The sequence below is a fragment of the Taeniopygia guttata genome, chromosome W (genome assembly GCF_048771995.1).
Source record: "Taeniopygia guttata chromosome W, bTaeGut7.mat, whole genome shotgun sequence".
NCBI classification, from domain to species: domain Eukaryota; kingdom Metazoa; phylum Chordata; class Aves; order Passeriformes; family Estrildidae; genus Taeniopygia; species Taeniopygia guttata.
Window position 1 is genome coordinate 12510720 of NC_133064.1, and position 18806 is coordinate 12529525.

The 18806-nt window shown below is 43.0% G+C and overlaps 1 protein-coding gene and 2 long non-coding RNA genes across 7 annotated transcripts in view; 2 read left to right on the top strand and 1 right to left on the bottom strand.

The window, feature by feature from the left end:
• The first annotated feature begins 460 nt into the window (after positions 1 to 460).
• LOC140682150 (uncharacterized) lies at positions 461 to 7211 on the top strand. The gene is made up of 2 exons (XR_012053413.1): positions 461 to 921; positions 2241 to 7211. It is a non-coding gene; the product is annotated as an uncharacterized lncRNA (long non-coding RNA).
• Positions 7212 to 9582: 2371 nt separating this feature from the next.
• On the bottom strand, positions 9583 to 17746 carry LOC116806986 (uncharacterized). 4 transcript variants are annotated; one of them, XR_012053443.1, is made up of 5 exons: positions 16100 to 16344; positions 15676 to 15733; positions 12154 to 14527; positions 10586 to 10657; positions 9583 to 10221 (listed from the first exon to the last, which is right to left on the bottom strand). It is a non-coding gene; the product is annotated as an uncharacterized lncRNA (long non-coding RNA). The 4 variants fall into 4 exon arrangements; XR_012053444.1 differs by lacking the exons at positions 9583 to 10221; positions 10586 to 10657 and adding an exon at positions 17481 to 17746 and having other exon boundaries at positions 14231 to 14527; positions 16100 to 16229; XR_004366024.3 differs by lacking the exons at positions 9583 to 10221; positions 10586 to 10657 and adding an exon at positions 16530 to 16624 and having other exon boundaries at positions 14231 to 14527; positions 16100 to 16229.
• LOC116806985 (zinc finger SWIM domain-containing protein 6) overlaps positions 16597 to 18806 on the top strand; it is a 294044-nt gene continuing 291834 nt past the window's right edge. Inside the window, exon 1 of one of the 2 annotated variants that reach the window (XM_032744790.3) lies at positions 16597 to 17262. In XM_032744790.3, the coding sequence (XP_032600681.1) occupies positions 16740 to 17262 (523 nt within the window). In that variant the 5' untranslated portion in view covers positions 16597 to 16739. Of the gene's footprint in view, positions 17263 to 17997; positions 18118 to 18806 lie in introns of those variants that run through there. The other variant, XM_072923078.1, reaches the window with a different exon arrangement.

An 18806-nucleotide genomic window follows, 5' to 3' on the forward strand; every position in this document is an offset into this window, starting at 1 on the left:
CGAGTCCGAACCCACAGTGGGGGGGCAGCGGCGCCGGCGGCTCCTGGGGGGAGGGGCAGACGTGAGTGTAGAGCGGAGGGAAAAGTGAGAGAGAGGAGAGAACTCGCAGCTGCGCGGGTGGGGAGTTCAAAGCAGCCCGCGGTGCAGGCGAGAGGGGGGGGGGGCAGTGGGAACCACGCGGACGCAGGAGGCGGCGGGGGCGCGGGGGCGGCGGTCAGACGCCCGGAGCGCCCGGTGATGCGTTCCATGATGAGGGTCCGTGAGAGTGCGAAAGCACCGTCCGGCAGGTGCCGGGGAATAGCTCCCAGTTCGCAGCAGCGGCGCTGGCCAGACCGGCGGCTGGACGGAGAGCTGGACTCTCCTGTCGCCGCGGCCATGGCAGCGCGCATGCGCGAGACGGTAGAGGAAAACCCGGAAGTCGGAGCGGAGATCTCTTGCATTTCGAACGCACGGGCACGGGCGCAGACGGCGTCGGGGGCGGCGGTGGCCGCCAGCCAGCCGTCCGCAGACTGCGCGGTGGCCGCGGGGAGAGACCCGAGCAGCGCGGGGCCGGGCGGGACGCGGCGCGGGGCTGCGACAGCGCGGAACGCGGCGGCGCGTGCTGATGACGTCAGCAGAGCGCCGAATCGCGCTGGGCTCCAGCGGCAGTTCGGGGACCGAGAGAGCCGACCCAGAGCAAGACCGGGGTGGGCCAGGCCTGACAGAGAGAATGGGGGGGGGCGTTCCCGAGGAACGGCCGCGCGGAGCCGGTGCAGGCGGGCGCGGTTGGTGCGGGGATTCCTTCCCTTGTTCCCATGGCGACACAGACAGAGAGGCTGCGCATGCGTTTGCGAGAGTTAAAGCGAACGCGGAAGTGGCTGAGAATGGGAGTGCTGGGTTTGGAGAAGACTGCAGGCGCTGGTTCGGAACAGCTGACAGCGGGTGTGAGCACGGAGGGTGAGCAAGAGAGAGGGGCGCAGCCATCCTAACGCAGGCAGAAGCGGGGTTTGACTGCACCAGAAATGCTCCCGGTGCTCTCATGCCGGTGCAGATGGGGGCTGAGCAGAGCCAAGGCAGGGATTCCTTTGATCACCCTTCTCCACAGCAGGTTTCCTTTCAGCAGCAGCGGCAAACAAAAAAAAAATCACAAGAGCCACAGCAAACAATCTTTACAAGCAGCAAATATCCTGCAGCAATGCTGAGGATGAGACTCCCAACTTTCACCCTGAAATAAAATTCCATCAGTCAGTCGCTTTTTGAAAACCAGTGCAACACAAGGCCTTTTTTAAATCTCCCCAATGTTTCTAAACACTAACCCCAGATTTTTCAGCTAGGTCACAGAATTGATCAAGCAGACACGCCCAGCCGGTGTGATGATAAGTAATGATTGTGGAACACAATGTGAAAAAGTGATATCATAATGAAAATTGAAATAGAGAATTAAATAGCATGAAATGTTAGTAATTTATTATATTAAGGTTTAAGTTAGGTTGTATTTTAACATTCTATTAATGATAGAATTGATTTTTATATAGTTGGTTTGCGTTTAAGTTAAGTATTGTTTAATTAGAGTATATTACTTTAAGTTTATTTTAGGTTTGGGCCCTGAAGAAGTTAAGTTTATAAAGGTTTAATTGATAATGGATTTATATATTGTTAATTTGATACATATGGATTTCGTAAAGTTAATATAATTTAGGGATTCTTTACTAAGATTGTTATATATTGAGTTTAAGTACTGTTTGATTCAAAAATTATTTTAAGTTTTTCAAAGGTCAAATTTATTTGGCAGCAAAGTTTAGTTGTTTTTCTTTGAGAATGAGAAGGTTTTGACTGAAACAGTTCACAAAGTAATAATGAACATTGATTTAAGGAGAAGGTTTTGGATTTATTGGATTCTTGGTTTTGTTTTAGTATTTTCTGTTTTATTATAAGTTTATCAGTATATAAGAGTTGTAAAGGAATTTGTTTTGAGTTTTCTGAGATTGATTTCATTGTTTAAAAATCAGTTTTATAGTCTGTCATTTCTTCGTATAGTGATACAAAGGCATTTGTTTTCAAATCCTTTATTTTTAATTATTTAAGTGTTCTATAAATGTTATTGTTAAGAAATTTTATCATGTAATTGGGTGAAGATTTGTGCTTCGTTTTTTCATAGTGAATTCTCGTATGTTTTATTGTTGCTTATGTAATCTTATCCAGGTTACATGCCAGTTCTGAAGTCTCATTTTGAATTTTAACTGTATTGTGCATTTTTCTAGGTGAACTTCCTGATTCGTTTTTACATCTCTCGTGAGTGGAATCATTGCATTTCTATTTTTTATCATTCTCAAATGTTTTTCAGAAAATCTCAGAGAGAGGTGCCTGAAGCATTCTGACAACCTCTTGCCATTGTTAATCTTACGATTTCTTCAATTGGCATCCTTTTCCTTCAAAAGAGTTTCAAGAAAAATGAATCTTTGTGTCATTTGACCAGTTTATCGGTTTGAACTTCAGGTGTTTATTTTATAAGAAAATGTTATAATAGGTTGTTATGTTTTAAGTATTATATATGTATTGTTAGTGTAAGTTTTGTTTTATATAATATGTTAAGGGACATCTCTCCAGTTTAAAGTTTGGGTCCTGGCCAGACCCTGATTTTAACTTGGACAGATGAGTTTGCCAGCAAAATTCAGAGGTTTCTGCACAAAAATGAATGATATGCAGGTCATTTTTGACCCATCAATTTGATTCTACAAATGTTACAGCTGACACAGCTTTGAGGTGAAACTTGCCAGCCTTGTCCGGGAAAGGATGCCAAGGATTTTCACTGAAAACAAATGTTTCAGCTGTTTGCAGACTCTGAACTGCTGTCACAAGGTTTCTAATGATCGTGCTTTGTTCATTTTTATATATGCTATTTAGAATATCTTTCTTTTGAATTTTCTTGAATTGTTATAGATTTTGATAAGTTTTATGCATTTTATTATTGAGATATTTTGTCTTGTTCTATATTATGGTTTATATTTCAACTTTCTTGTTTCAAAAGAGAAGAAGAGAAAGAGAGAAAAAAAGGAAAAAGAGAAAAGAAAAGGAGTGAAGAAGTGCCTGAAATAAGGCTGAAATGAGGTTGAAGATTTTGTATGTTTTAATCTCTTGATATAATTATTTTGTAGACTTGATTTTGCTGATCATTGAGAAAAATATGAAGAGAGTGCTAGACACTGGACAGATAAAATTGGAAAAAAAAATCGTTCAAATAAGTAGCTTTGAGCAAGGATTTTGTTAATGTTTCCACAGAAGTTGAAAGTGGGATTTTTTAGTTTGCAGACCCTCAAAAACAATTCTTACAGATTTAGAGATGGGAGCTCAGATCATTATTGTGGCAGAGACCAGATTGCTGACAATGTCAGGGAAAGATTTCTTAATCATTCATTTACATTTAAAGAAGAAATATTTTGAGTGGACAATCCAAAGTCGCAGGATTTTTCAATCACGTTGTTAGGGCATTCAGAAGTTCGCACAGTTTGTTTTCCAACACACAAAATGTTAAATGTAAAAGTGAGTTTCAGGGAAAAAACAAAAAAGAAGCCAAGAACCAATGGAAGAAATGACAGTGTTCGCTGGTGGTTTGGGGGGGACTCACGGATCGGTGGTCACATGGGAAAAAAAAAAGAGCGGGGAGATGGGAATCAGATGTCGGGGTGGTGCAGGGTTCACCACAGGTTGAAAAATTGGTAACGATGGTCAGGGATTTTTCAGTTATTTCAGGAACCCTAAATCTGATTGCAGGTTCAGTGTATGTTGCAAATGTGGTCAAACAATTAGAGAAATCGCTTTTAAGACATACAGACAAGGAAATTTTATATTCATATCTATTATGCATGAAAATAATCCTAGAAAAACAGAGAACATTAATAAACACATCAGAGTGCATTCTTCACCTCCGAGGTTTTTAGTAAAAGGGAATGCTCATGTAAATAGACTCACAATGCCCATCTTGCAGACACTGCCAAACATTTTCGAGCAGACAAAATTGAGCCGTGCATGTTTTCACAAAAATGCACAGGCATTGATGGGAACCTTTCACCCTTCTGAAAGTCAGACAAAGGAAATCTGCTTGCCAGAGTGCCAGTTTGTGCAGTCTCCTGTATTTACAGGAATGGACAATCTGAAAGGTTTGTAAAAGCCTTCAGCTGTGGCAAGCTGATGTCACAAAATACCCATCTTTTGAGAGACTTGAAAATATCCATATTTCAATTGATACATTTTTAGAGGCGATTTTTGCATCATTACATACAGGGGAGACCACAGAACATACCTGCAAACATTTTTTATAAGCATTTACATCATTAGGAGTGCAACAAGAAATAGAAACAGATAATGGTCCAATTTACACAAGCAAGGTGCTTGACAAATTTTTGAAAAAACAGAGAGTCAAACATATTTTCAATATTCTTCATTCTCCCTCAGGTCAAGCAAGCAAAGAACACATCACACCCTGAAATCCACTTGGATGGACAGAAAAGGGATGAGGCAGGGTTGAACAAATGTGTTGAATTTTTTAAATGGTTTTTTCTCAAAAGCCCACTCTACTAATTGTCAGATATGTTACAAACAGCCCACAGGAAAAACTAAGGGAAAATCCTTTCGATTTGATCAGAAGTCCAGAGTCAGGACAGATTAAAGGTTCATTTACATTGATAACTTGGGGCGAGGGTTTCGCTTGTGTTTCTACAGGACAAGGACTGAAGTGAATGCCAGCAAAGCACATGTAACCTTATCGGGTGCAGACGCCAGTGGACGTAGACCCGAGAAGCAGAGAGGCAAGCACGCAGATGAAGGCAGACAACAACGCTGCAGACGTCTCGTCGGACAATGATTGATCACCCAGAGACTTGGGGTTTTTTCTGAGAAATCAAGTGTTGTTTGGGTGTTGCTGCATTGCGGGGTTTCTCACAGAGGGTGGGGACATGGACATGGGATTCAGACAGATAGCGTTCATGTGCTTCATTCTTTCACCTGTTGCTTTGGGCAACAGGACAGATTTTCCCATGAGACAACTAAGGGAAAAAGTGTGGGAGACTTTGGCAAAAGCAGCTGGTCTGGACAGCATTTGCCTGACCCATTCGAAACCAGAGAAACCATTTTCAACATGCTTGGTAGGTGTGCCAGTGGAGGGATGGTCAGTCCCAGGGGACATCCTTCCAGGGGTTCTGAAGTTTCTTTCAGACCCTATGGAGGGATGGCATGTTTGGACACAGTTCCTTCCTATGGCTCACTTTGAACCTCTGGATTTGGACATTTTGGGTCAACAAAAATGAAATGGTGCATCAAATTTAATTCATCAGGAGTGGCAAAGACAGATAATCATACAATAGATGTCACTCCGAATCAGCCTTTTTATAAAAATGCGTCATCTTGGTGCAATCATACCAAAATGACAAGCAAACCATCCTTTCAACATCCAGCCACTTTACCGAAGGGAATGTTTTTCATTTGCGGGGACAGAATTTGGCCTGCTATCCCTGCAAAAATCAAGGGTGGTCCATGCAGCATTGAAAGATCTTTTGTTAACACACAGCAAAACCTTGATAAGAGAGCAAGGAGAAAAAAAATCTGATGAATGAAATGATCCAAATTGTGACAATGATAATGTTAATACCAAGAAAAAAGGCTCAGAAAAACTGAGTGGTTCTGCTTTCACAGCAGGTGGCATCAAAAAGAGCCTTGGTGCAGTTGGATCAAAAGAGGTTGTGGGCAGAGTAAAGATGCCCATGTCATTTCTTTTGCATTGAATGATTTGTTAGCTAGCAGTGAGAAATGAGAACAAAACAGTAATTGAACATCTATTGTAAACACATGGACACACGAGTGAAAATTTAAAGAGGTATCAGAGGACCAAACACACCTGGAGAAAAATTAAATCATAGGTAGATGGTGTGTTCAATTTGTTTCATTTTTCACAGTTGTAGAAAAGAGATTTTGAAAATAGTTGTACGTAATTATAAAATATTGTAATTCTTCTGATGTTTGTGCTGTCCTTGCCTCAGTGCATGGGGCAGACCATGGACAAAGTTGTCAAAGAGGTGTTCTTGATTCAAAAAGGAAAGGATCCCTTGAACAATATAGTTCAAATTATGATGATGATGTTTCTACCTGGGACAAGTCTCGGAGAATTGCAGTAGCAATTTTCTCATTCCAAGCAGCATCAGGGGCGGCCTTGACACAGTTGGATCATATAGCATGTTGGTTGAGGAAACACAGTCGTGCCATTTCGTTTGCACTGAGTGACATGTTAACAGACATCAACAGTGCAAGGCAAGCAGTGCTTCAAAACAGGGCGGCAATTGATTATTTGCTGCTGACACATGGGCACGGATGTGGGGAGTTTGAGGGAATGTGCTGCGTGAACTTGTCCGATCATTCAAAATCCATTCATGAAAATATAAAACAAATACAAAGTAGTATTAGCAAATTGAACAAAGTTACAGGGTCCTGATGGGATGATTTGTTTAGCTTTTTTGATATCTCACCATTGTGAAAAGAACTTTTGAAAATAGCATTTTATATTCTTATAGGACTTGTAGTTCTTCTGCTTGTTCTACCATGCATTTTCGTGTGTATTTAAAAGACCTTGAACAGCATGATAAAGCGGGTGTTTCAGGTTCAAACAGAGAGGGGAGATGTCGGAACTCAAAATGTCCCTCAGACATTTTTAGAGGTTCCAGGCCTTGGTCAGAAGCATTTTAGACCCTGGCAAACAGCAGAAAACAGCTGTGATCTTGAGTTTGAACCATGGAATGAATTACCAACTTTGAAGGTGGAACAAGCAGTCACAGAGGGTTAGATGGTATAGTAAAAGTAGTCACAAATTAGAGGGTAAAATTTTTTAGTATTGTACAGGGGGGTTTTAACACCTGTACAGGGGGGTTTTACTTTGTACAGGGGGGTCAGGAGTTCTAAGATGGAGGAAAGTGGGCCTGAACCTGTTCTTCCTCCTTCTTCTTCCTTACCTCCATGTTCTTGGTGATGTTGGCATTTTTCTGTTGGTTTAGGCTGGGGACACACTATTCAACGTAGATGATAGATATTGGCACATTATTGTAAATATAGTACACGTAATTTCTTGTATATAATGTTTGTACCATCCCACTGAGGGGCAGAGCCCCGCACACTGCCCTGCAGGACAGACCTGCGGCAGGGCAGCAGAACATGTTATAGATAAGCAAAAATAAACAACCTTGAAACCAGCACAGACGAACTATGGCTTCTTCTTTGGCAACGGGGCAGAAAGACAGAGACTTTCTACAATCTCGGAATCACCAATACCCACAGATTCCGACACACACAGAGAGCTTTGGTGCCTGTGCTGCTGCCCTGAGCACAGTTAGAACTGGACAACATTTGTTAGGCTTTGCTGCTGCTGCTGCTCAGAATTACTGAGACCACAGAACGAGGTAATTTTTGTGCTGGCTGTAAAGCTCTGAGAAGCACTTTAAAGTTACTAACTGGGAAGCAGTTCTGTCTTAGAGTACTGGAGAGATTCTTCCTTCTTCTGTCTTAGGGCACTGGAGAGAGTCTTCCTTCTTCTCAGATTGGGGGAGCAGTAACATAGCATTAGATCTTCACTTGCAAATGGATGAATTCACAGTCTACATTGTGACCTGTCCCTGCCCCAAGGCTCAATGTTTTTGAATCACTAGGAAAAAAAAAATACATAAACACACCAAAATAGTTTTCTCTCCCTCCTGCTCATAGATGACAACATCCACAGGATGACAGATATCTGCCTACAGCCACAGTCAGCCTGACATAGTATCTCCTAGAGCATTTGAACCACACCACACACCTTTATGTATTCCTTCTGAAGGACCCCAATATAGCCCATCAGAGGACAGTGTCTAGCAATAAGACAGCTGTCCCATGAGTCCTGCCTAATTTATTGAAGAAAAGAAGCATGGATAAGTACTAAGCATCAAGGGGTCCATTCCTTGTCAGCCATAAAACTGACAACTTCTTGCAACTCTTAATATCCCCCCAGAAGAGGCTCAAAGCACTAACTTTCCAGAAATATAAGAATATACTGTACTACTATTATTCCAAATGGAGAAGTGCATCAGAAGCATATCTCTCAGCTCATCTTAATCCCTAGAGCATGAAGAGGAAAAGGAAGACTATTCTCCATTTTAGTTCAAAACAACTTCAAAAATTGGATGTTGTTTAGCAACAGACCAGGAGGAAAAAAATGTAAATCCCTGCTCCAAGTGGATTCCAACAAAAAATTTGAAGCTACTAGTCAGGACAGAGCATTATGATTTTACTGCAATTAAGTTTTATTTTGTTAAATCCAACCCACAAAAAACCTATCACCTTTAAATGGAACTTTGCTTAAGAATGGAATTGACAACAAATACTGCTACAGATACAAATAGAAGATGGAATCTGGGGGGGAAGAGAAGCAAAAAAGTTTAAAATTCCCCAGAATGTTATACTCTCACACTGGGTCTTCATTAATTATTTCTCAGTGCATAGTCCTCTTTTGACTACACTAAGCTTAACCAATTTTTCTGCCATAGAGAAAAACCTCAAGTCTCTCATTTCATAGGATGGCTACATCATACAGAAGCACTCATATTTAGACCACTACCTACTAAGTTTGTCTTTAATATAACCCAAGGAAAGAATAGTCTGCAAGTACTGACTGGATGTTTCAGTCCCAGCAAAGCTAGAGGGAGGTTTGTAATATTTTTGAAGACTTGTAAACTAAGAATTTATGAACCAGTAGGAATCAAAGTTTAAATGGGATGTTAAGAAAAAAAGAAAAAGTAATAAATCCAGCTCTATTTCTAGAGCTTGCTAAGAGCAATCACTGGTTACTGAGAGGAAGCAGACATCATACGCAATCTTCTTAAAAGAATGCCAGCTTTTTTTAAACAGAAATTATTCAAGTGTTGTTTAGCTATCTCTGCCTCCATAATTTCTGAGGTTCTCAGTTATAATTTATAAAGGCATAGAAGCTCACAGAAAACTGGCAAGTATCTGAAGAAATTGATGGCCAGTTAGGTATATTTACTCTTCCTTGCACTGCTGTCTTAGCTGCATTGATGGAGACAAGGATGTACCAGAATAAAAAGGTGCACATAGGCAGAAGCTTTAGTTTTGCGTATTAAGCTGTTCCCTTGAAAGTACAGTTCCCTCACCCTCACAAAAGAATCTGATCTCAGAATATTTGAAATGGGACAAAGAGGGTTCTCTTTTTGTTTGTGTTTTTTTTGGGGGGGGTCTGATTTCTTTTCTTTTTACTTTAAAACCATTTTACCAGCACTTAACATCCTGAAAAATGTACTTCTGAGAATTTTTAATGTATGTTGCTTCTCTTTCTTTGTCATAGGTGAATATGTGAGTAATCAATGCCTTTTCTTCCTTACATTAGTGGATAAAAGTCAGTCTTCACTCAGAGTTTCTGCCCAAGAACTACTATGTTGCCTGTCATGGCAAAGTAACTATTTGGTCTAAGGCAAGGAAGGCTAAAGTAAAATGCAGTTTAAAGGAAGGAAGTCAGAGCAGATAAAAAGATTTATTAGTGTAGGATGCTTGTGAGAAACAAACCCCACTCCTCAGTTAAAATTTAAAGAAAATTTAATAAAGGACAATAGGGGACAGTCAGAAAAACAAAAGGAACACCACTGGGTGCTTAGCCAAAGCTAGAGGCACACCAGTCAACAAAGCAACACTCCTTATATATCCTGGCTATTGCATCAGCTTAATACATATTCATAAACTGTCATACATATTCAAACATTTTAAGATAGTTCCTCTTCCATCCCTCCCCTTCAGAGCATGTGCAATCATCCTAGTCCTGGTCATCTGCTACTTTTAGATACATTTAACAGGCCTCGATTCTTTCACTGGTTAAATGTTAACATTACAACAACTGCCAACCAACATTAGCATCACAAAACAACAATCAGATTAAAAGAACTCTAAGCTTTAGTAAAACTTCTTTTACAAAGGTCAACATTATAAAACACATAGTATTCATTCTAACAATTGCGAAAGACAACACAGAAATATATTTATCACAATGCTTATCCACAAGAAGGCAGTCCAATGGTGTTTCCAATTAGACTGCCAGTCCACTTTCTGTACATTATTGTCTTGGAGTTGTGAAAAATGCTTTTGTGATTCATGTCAATCGGCAATTGAATCAGCAAATGCTTGTATCTGCTGTGTCGAAAATGGATGCGTTCCTTGGGATAGCTACAAAGAATGGTTTTGAAACATTCTATAGCCAAATAAAGCATCAAAATAGGAGTAGTGAAGTGAAGAGATGAGGTAGCAAGATGACTGATGCTTAGAATAAAATAGAGGATGTTGTGGTAAAGCTAAGGGGATTGCAACAAAGCAACTAAATGCTTATGTATAACAAAAAGCTTAACAAAATCATAGAGCAGACACCAGTGAAGGGGCCTCCCTCCAGACGACCACAAGAAGGACAGGAAGCTAACGACCACCTGGAAATATTATGAAATTGCTGATTCCAGCTAATTGATATTTGCTAATTCGGACTAACCAAGCACATTGGAAAATGCTTTGTAAGCTCAAAAACAGTATATATACTTACTGAACTTGCAAGTGGTGTGTGCCGTGAGTGGAGTGGGGACTCCTCAGCCACCCAGCACTGCTTGCTTGCTTTCTTTAAAATAAAAGATATAGAAATAAAATTCAGTTTGGCTATTGAAATTTTATATCAGGGTGTTTTTTCTATTCCCTGATTGTCTGCTCTATGCCCAGAAATGGTTGCTGCAGGTTTAAGGTAGGTCCCGGGGAGGGGGAAGCCTTGGGGCTCCTGAGTGGACTTTTTAAAAGCCTCACTTCCCAGGTGTCCTTCCTGCCGGGCAGACTGGGTTTTTAAGGGGGTTTCTTTGGGTTTTTTTTTTTTTTTTTTTTTTTTTTTTTTTGCTTAGCTAGATTGGGTTTTGTTAGCTTAAGCAAGAAGTTTGGGGTTTTTGCCTTTCCCTGGCCTTGGAGACTTGCAAGAGCAATCCTTCAGCGGCTTCTTTCTTGAATTTGACAGTTTGGTTTTGGTCCGAGATCCGAGATCAGAGAGAAAAATCGTTGGGAGACGAGTCGGCCAGGGACCTGCGGGAAGGAGACCTGGATCCTGGCCCCAGACCTCAGAAAAGCCGATCCAGCAAGAGAAAGGACACCAAATTTGCTGTGAAGAGGGGACCAACACCAGCGATTAACCAGGTTCTCATCTTTTTTGCTCGAGCTGGGCCGTGAACCTTTTGTTATGCTTTTTTTTCCCTTGAGACAGGAGCCAGGGCCATTTATTTTTCTCCACACCACGGTGCCAGCCATTGTGTTTTGGGTTTTTTTTCCTTTCCCTGGCATTTTGCGGTTTTTTTTTTTGTTATGGGGGGTGTGTGTGTGGGTAAGGTCTGCCAATTCAATATCTAGCATTTATTAGGTTTTTTTTCCTGTGCTGTGTGGGCACTGTCAATAAACACTTGAATTTTTTTCACTTTCATCCACTAGTATTAATTTCTTATTGGCAGAAAGCGATTGTTGGAACCCTTTGTTAAAGGATATACTCATTCCAGAGTGTTTTTCTCATAAACTTGTCTCTAAACCGAGACAATTATATATGCTGAGGTGTTTATGACAGTAGATCAATCAATAGTATTTTGCAACTGTTTAACCTGAGAAAAAATACCTAGAAGTTATTTTAAAACATTAAGTTTTCATCAGATTTGATTTTATTTTTTATATTAGAAGAAATACAATCCTCTAAAGTTTGGGAAAGCTTTTTTACTTTGAACTTCTAAATCTTCTAAATCAGTTCAACATGTTTAATTTCAAGAAATCCCTTTCATGTTATCATTTGACTTGGAATAGTGATGCTTTTATCCCTAGTAACTCAGTAGTGAGCTAAATTGTCCCAACAGATATCCCAGCACAAGGATCCTTATAAGGAAGAAATAATTCATGCACAGGGTCTATTTTCAATAAATGTAAACTAAATGTGCTCATTCCTTTAGAACATACAGAGCGGCCTTATGTTTTGGTTTGAAAGCAAAACTAGTGAGAAACTTTAAGTCAGAAATATAATTTATTGGGAAAAGGGAAAAAGACAAAAATACATGCAATGATACAAAAGGAAGACTACTGACAAACTCAGAATACAACCTGACACCCCTCTGGCCAGCGTGCTGGTAGCAGTCTAAATTGGAGTGGCTGCAGTCCTCTTGGAATGGTGGATGTGGTTGCTGTGTCTTCTCAGAAACCTGTGGAAAGGCTCCTTCTCTGTCTAGAAATTCATGGATTTATCTAGGTGGGAATGCTTAGCTCCTTCCCCCTGGGCGGAGCATTTCACAATGGGCTGATGTTATTCTGAGTCACGAGGTGTGTCCTTAATCACCTGTTAAACAGAACTGGCTCTTGGAGAGTGTTATCTCTGAGTCATGTGGCAAGACATTGATGGGCCTATTAACAGGAGATAAGGAACACTGCTCAGAGGCAACTCCTACTCCGATGGTAATAGGAAACATCTTGGTCTTCAATCTTGGATACCTTAATTCACACGTCTCTGAGACTGGCACACATAATGCCCTTTCCTTCAGTCCATCTTAGAATGACTTCATACATAAAGTATCAAGCCACAAAAAGGCAGAGGACACAAATAAATGTCAATAATTAGAATGTTTGTATCTTTTCATTATTGTAGAATACTGTTAAGGCACACTTGGTATTTTAAGTACATTTTCCTAAATGCTTTTTAGATTCTAGCCTGACACCAGTTTCAGAATCATAATGAAATTTAATTAGAATAAAAACCCGTACTTTAAAAGGGCTCATTCACTGCTGCTGGTTTATTTTCACTTTAACAGAGAGACTCTAAAGAGCTGGCAATATTTATCCTAGAGTTTTGGTTTAAAAGGCTACTAAAAGCCAAACATTCTATTTTAAACTCCTTAAATTAAAAACATATGATATATTTCTGAACATAACAAATGAAGCTATTTAAGAAAACATTCTAAACCCAAAGATATTGACCAAGCACATTTTCTTCATTGACCAATCTTAAGAAAATACCTTCATCAACACTCATCACTATTATTCATTTTTCCTGTGTTTAAGTTTCCAGTCACTACACTGCAAAGTATAGTAATATTCACTACCAGTATCTACAGCAGTTTTTTTCAAAATTTCAAATGATAAATCACAGAATACATTTGGAATCCATAAAACCTATAGCTCTTATACGAACTGCTTAGTTATCTAAAAAAACCCATAAATAGGTTAAAAAGGATTCATTTAAGTATTTTTAAATCACCTGTTTTAGCAGACAGACCCATCAGTCATTCTGTATTTGATTATTTTAGTGCTAACACCGTGAATAATGTTCTTGTGTTTTTTGTTAAAGCTCTGAGCCCTCTAACCTCCCTGAGTTGCTTCTTCTTAATCTCTAACTCCCTACTGTTCCAGCACATGAATCTGTACTCTTATCCAGCTTAAATGCCATGTCTCCTCTTAATGATTGGTTGTTCTTGTTTACATATTTCCAGATAATTGTTACCACCAGAGTGACTTGTATTTGCCAGCAGTTGTCTGCAATCAATTTTTCTACATTTAGACCATTGTTTGTATGCATGCAAGTGGCCTAATGTTTTGAAACATTACTAAGAATCAATTTCACCAAATGGTGGTCAAGTATTTTTTCAAGCAGCTCACAGAACAGGCCTTGATTATGTGTAGGAAGCTAACCAAGTCAAGGTTGCTGGTTTGCAGCTGTTCCTTCCTCTCTGCATAGCTCTGGAATACAGACCTTCCAAAACCATGAGGCAGAAAAAGAGGAATGCTTAGCTCAGCAAGGTCTTTGCACAAGAATATCCATTGAAAGATAAAACTAACTATAAATTTAAATTTTGAGTATCTTCCCAGGAATTAACACATCTTCCCACTGGCTTTCAAAAAGTTAAAGGAACTCAGGGGGCAATACTAGTGGGACAAAGGAACTTCAGACTCAGATTATAATTTGCAAATAATTATGGAGCTACATCAATGCAGAGGGAGCCCAAGGAGAAGCATACCTGGTACTTATGGCAGAATTTCAAGATAAAAGATGCCATTACTTCTTCATGTACCCCCTAGCCCAGAAATGAAAAATGCTTCAAGAGCATCCTGTGTAGCTATTAATATTCATACTTAATGGGAAGTAGACATTCCTGCTGAGTAGTAGATGGATTAAAAAGGTAGATCTCAATTTTCACTATAAAGCTTCTTTATTATGACAGAAAGAATTCCTCCAGTGGCATTAGTGTGTTATTTTTATTTCAGCAGCTGGTTAAGAAAAGCCATTACCCAATTTAGAAGAGCATTTTTACTGACTTACTAGACACTTGTTTAAAATAGAAATAGTGCTAGAATAGCAGAAGAAAAAATACTTCATCCAAAGTACTTCATCCTTATCTTTTGTCTGTAGCATTCAGGCTCCCAAATACCTCCAAAATTTAGTAGGAATTAAGTTATAAATCCAGTAGATCACTTCTAGAGTATATACCTGAAATGATGAAAATGCAAGTTAATATCTCAGCAAGGTATCTGTGAACTTACAAAACTGGTACCTCAAGAGTAACTGTTTTGTACTGTCTATACCCAGAAGCACAAGCATCAGTTTATACTCATTTCCTGTTCAGAAGGTAGAGCTCATGATCCCAAAGAAAAAATACCTTATAGCATATACAGAAAATGAACTCTGCAGAACACAGTTGAATCCCTATACATAGTCTGCAATTTAAACTCTTTGATTAAAAACCATTAGCCATTTTCTTAACATAAGCGACTGAAGAGACGAAAAAGTTATTTACCTAGATGTAAAAAGATTACCTATGAAATGACAAATCAGTGATACTGTCCATGAGTTTAGCAGTATGCAAAAAAAGCAAATACTTGCATATTTTAAACAATCTTCAGATTTTCTGGTGATCTTTTTTTTTTAAAAAAAAAACAGTCTGCAAATCTTATACAGGTCACTGAATTTCCCATCCAGTTTTAATGGAAAACACAGTTTCTGCAAAGCTCTTTAAACACCTGTTAAAAGAATAAACTACTGGCGTAGTCTCAGGTTTTAGTGAAAAAGTAGATATCAAGTTTCAAGTCAACAATGTTATTTGTACTTCTTTTCTCTTACACCTAACATTCTTTCACTGATTTCCCTGATGGAGCCATCTCCCAACTATGCATTTCCCAGATGAACACCTGCATTACATCATAGAAAATGTAGTCTACCTGGGTAAACTAGTCTACATGAATGAAGCAACTAGGCACTCAAATGACGGCTTCTGCGTCGTATACTATCAAGTGCTGTTCATTGTTAAATTCAAGCAATATGAATAAGTGTTTTAAACTGCAAGCTGCTATGCAGGAGTCTTATATTCTCAGCCTGCTACTGAGGGTATTCAGCTTTTTTTTTTCAGGAAGGCCATTTGATTTAAGGAGTCAGTATGATCCCATAAATTGCTATGTTTTTTAATGAATCCTGAAAAATAAAAAGAATACTTGTCACTTCATGGTCTGCAGTAACTGCGAGCATTATGCACCGCACTACTTGCAAAAAAATTAACCGGTACAGATGGCAAACACCAGTCTTTTACAGACCTTTTTAACACTCGGGCAAACACAAGCGTTAGTAGCGTTCAGTTTACTCACCACGGGTCATGTCACGGAGCCCTTCATCTTGAGCTACCAGAGCGGTTCCAAGCCGGACCTGTGAAGTGAGTCGGCTGCGTGGAGCTCACACCAGGCTACAACCAGCCCACACACAAACACGTCCACAGCTCCCGCGCGACCAGCGAGCCAGCACACGTCGGACACCCCACGGGACGGGAGTCCACCCCGCTGCCCAGCGGCCGTAGATACCGTAGTGTCTCCAATAAACAGGAAATTTAGGTCGCATCTTACTGAGCTACCTCAAGGACTTGTTGCAGGAACACGTGGGTTCAGCCACCCCAAAACTTACCCCAGAAGACCAGCACCTCGACAGCAACAGCCTAGCTTCGCCCATTTCAGACCGCCTCTGAGGCAGGAGCCCAGGCCAGGCCACTCAACCCCACATGGAGCCGCCCATAAGTACCTTCTACCTGCCCTCCGAGGCGCCTCTGCTGCCTCCCAGCAGCCCTCAACTTCCGCGGAGCTCCGGTGAAAGGCGGGCGTCACTCTCTTCCCCCAGGAAAGGCTCTTGAGGCAGGCCAGCCCCCACCTTTCTGTGGACGAGAGTAGCTGCTTCAGCCGTTACTATACTTTTCAGCTGCAGGGCACAGTTCTAACCCACCCCCGCCGGTTTTCCCAGCGGAGGTGACCGGGTTGAGACCGCGACGGCCCCACCCCTGCATTCCATTCCTTCCATGACGTCAGAGAGGGGCGCCACCCGCCACGCTCCCCCTTCCCACCAGGCAGGAAAGGTGCTCTCAGACTTGCACGCGTGATGTCGGGGAAAAAGAAGGCGACCAACACATCAGTACAGGGTCTCTACTCCAGGGGCGCGCGCACCATCCCCCACTTACGCAGGAATTAAGTTTTCCTCGGGCCGTTCTATTTACGTTTATGGCGTCGATTTGCATAAGACTCCGCCCCCACCGTGGGCGAGCAGCCGGTACCGCCCCTTGTGGCCATGTAAAGGAAGACGGGGCGTGACCCAGGAGTGGCTCGCGGCCTTTCTGGTGCCGTTTATACGGTCTACCCACTTCCGCTATCCGCTTAGAAGCGGTGCTATCATGGCGGACCGTGGTCGACTCCCTTTCCCCGCTAAGCGCCTCTGCTGCAGACCTGGCTATGGCTCGGCCAGCAGGTCGGGCCAACGGGCGGGCGGCATTAGCCTCAGCAGCGGAGTGCTCTGCGCCGGACCCTCCTCTGCAACTGCTACTGTAGCTGCTGCCACTATGGGGCTGCTACCGCTCGGCAAGACCCAGAGCCCCGAGTCCCTGCTGGACATCGCGGCTCGCAAGGTGGCGGAGAAGTGGCCTTTCCAGCAGGTGGAAGAACGGTTCGAACGGATCCCAGAGCCGGTGCAACGCAGGATTGTCTACTGGTCTTTCCCCCGCAGCGAGAGGGAAATCTGCATGTACTCCTCCTTCAACACCGGCACTGAGGATCTTACCACCGCCCCCGGGGGGGCCGCCGGCGGTACCGCGCACGGTGGGGGCGCGGATACCGCCGCCGTCGACGAGAACCGCCTGCCCTTTCGCCGGGGCATCGTTCTGCTAGATGGCGGCTATGTCGATAATGTCCTGCAAGTCGGTGAGTTACCGGCCGGAACCGCGTTGCGGAACCGGGCCACGGCCACCTGGGTAGGGCGCTGCTGGTCTCCTCAGACGCGGGTCTGCCCCTGACGCGTCACCCACCTATTATCGGGGGAGCCGCCTCTTGCTACGCGGCCCAGCGGCCGGAGCCACCCCACTTTCTTGGTGTGTGCTACTCCCCCCCTCCTCCCGCTCTCCCCGCGGTGCGGCCTTTACTCTCAGGCTGTAATTCGGGCCGGGCAACTTCCTCTACCAGTCTCCTCCTCCTCAGATCCTGAACACGGATTAACTCCTTCGCTCTGCTCTGTGACGTATTCATGACGCCTGCCGCCAACGGCCGGCCCGGTCTCTGACAGGAGGGTTGGGCACGCTGCCCTTTGCCTGTCCCTTTAACTTTCCCGACGCGTTGTGCCTGCTCTATGTAACCCAGAGCGTGTAATCCCGTTTGGCTCTGCTTCCTTCTAGCTCCCCACATTTGGCAATCCGAGTCATCACCATACCCCGAGCCACAATAGCAAGGAGATGCCTCCGCTTCCCCCCCCTTCACAACCGCTGGTTGAAATGAATCAGCAGAAGGGGAACGACGGGGGAAGAGGGCGGGAGGCGCCTCGATCCAAAATTAAGAATTAAAAGAGGGTGTGGGCCCCCAGGAGTGGGTGTGTGGTGCGGGGAAAGCTGCAAACAAAGGCATTTTTAGGGCGGCGGCGAGCCAGAGCGTGGAGGCGCGATTTGCTCAGGCGTCACCACTGGGGGCAGCGGGGAAAGTGGATGTGACGGCGGGGAGATGCTGCAGCTTGGGCGCGGAGGGGCTCACGGATTACTTTAAGATGAGCCCCTGCGTGACAACGGCGAGGTGAGGAGAAAATTGTTGCTCTTTCTTCTTCTGGAGCAATACTTCCCTCCCCCCTTCCGCTGCTGTTCCCGCACGAAGCGACCGCCGCATTCCACTGTTTTTTCCCCTCTGCGAGCTGGTGCCCCTGGTTAATTCCTTTCTACCTCTGTTTAAAGGGCACCGGGGCACCGGAGGTTGGCACTTTCCACCCCTACGGGGCGGGGGGGGGGGGGCGGTTTTGCCTTGCCATGTGTCTGTGTGTGTGAGTGAGAGCTACTACCCCCACCCGCAAGCAGGCCCCGTTGGGGGGGGGGGGGGCGGGTGGCTCTGTGGGGAAGGGGTTTATGGCTTCCCCAGGAAACTTTCGCTGAGGGTGCTGCTCTTGCACTTTGTGCGGCCCGGACACATTACTGTACGCATCGCTATGCGCATTGCCGTGCGGTGGTGCCTCTCGCTGGAGGCGGCGACTGGACACTTTCTTCTCATTTTAACGTTTATGTTCTCATTGGTTCCCCTACCATGCTACCCCAGTGGTTAAAAGCAGCACTAAGCTTGTGCAAAACTGGTGGAGGAAAGAAGTGCATTGGAAGCCCTGTTGAACACTGCACAGTGTGAAGGAGTCCATTTTCAGGACAAAAATTACTTCCCTTTCTGGTAAAGAGACATTTAACGGAGTTTTATGCAAGCCTGTCTGGGATAGAATGCTTTGG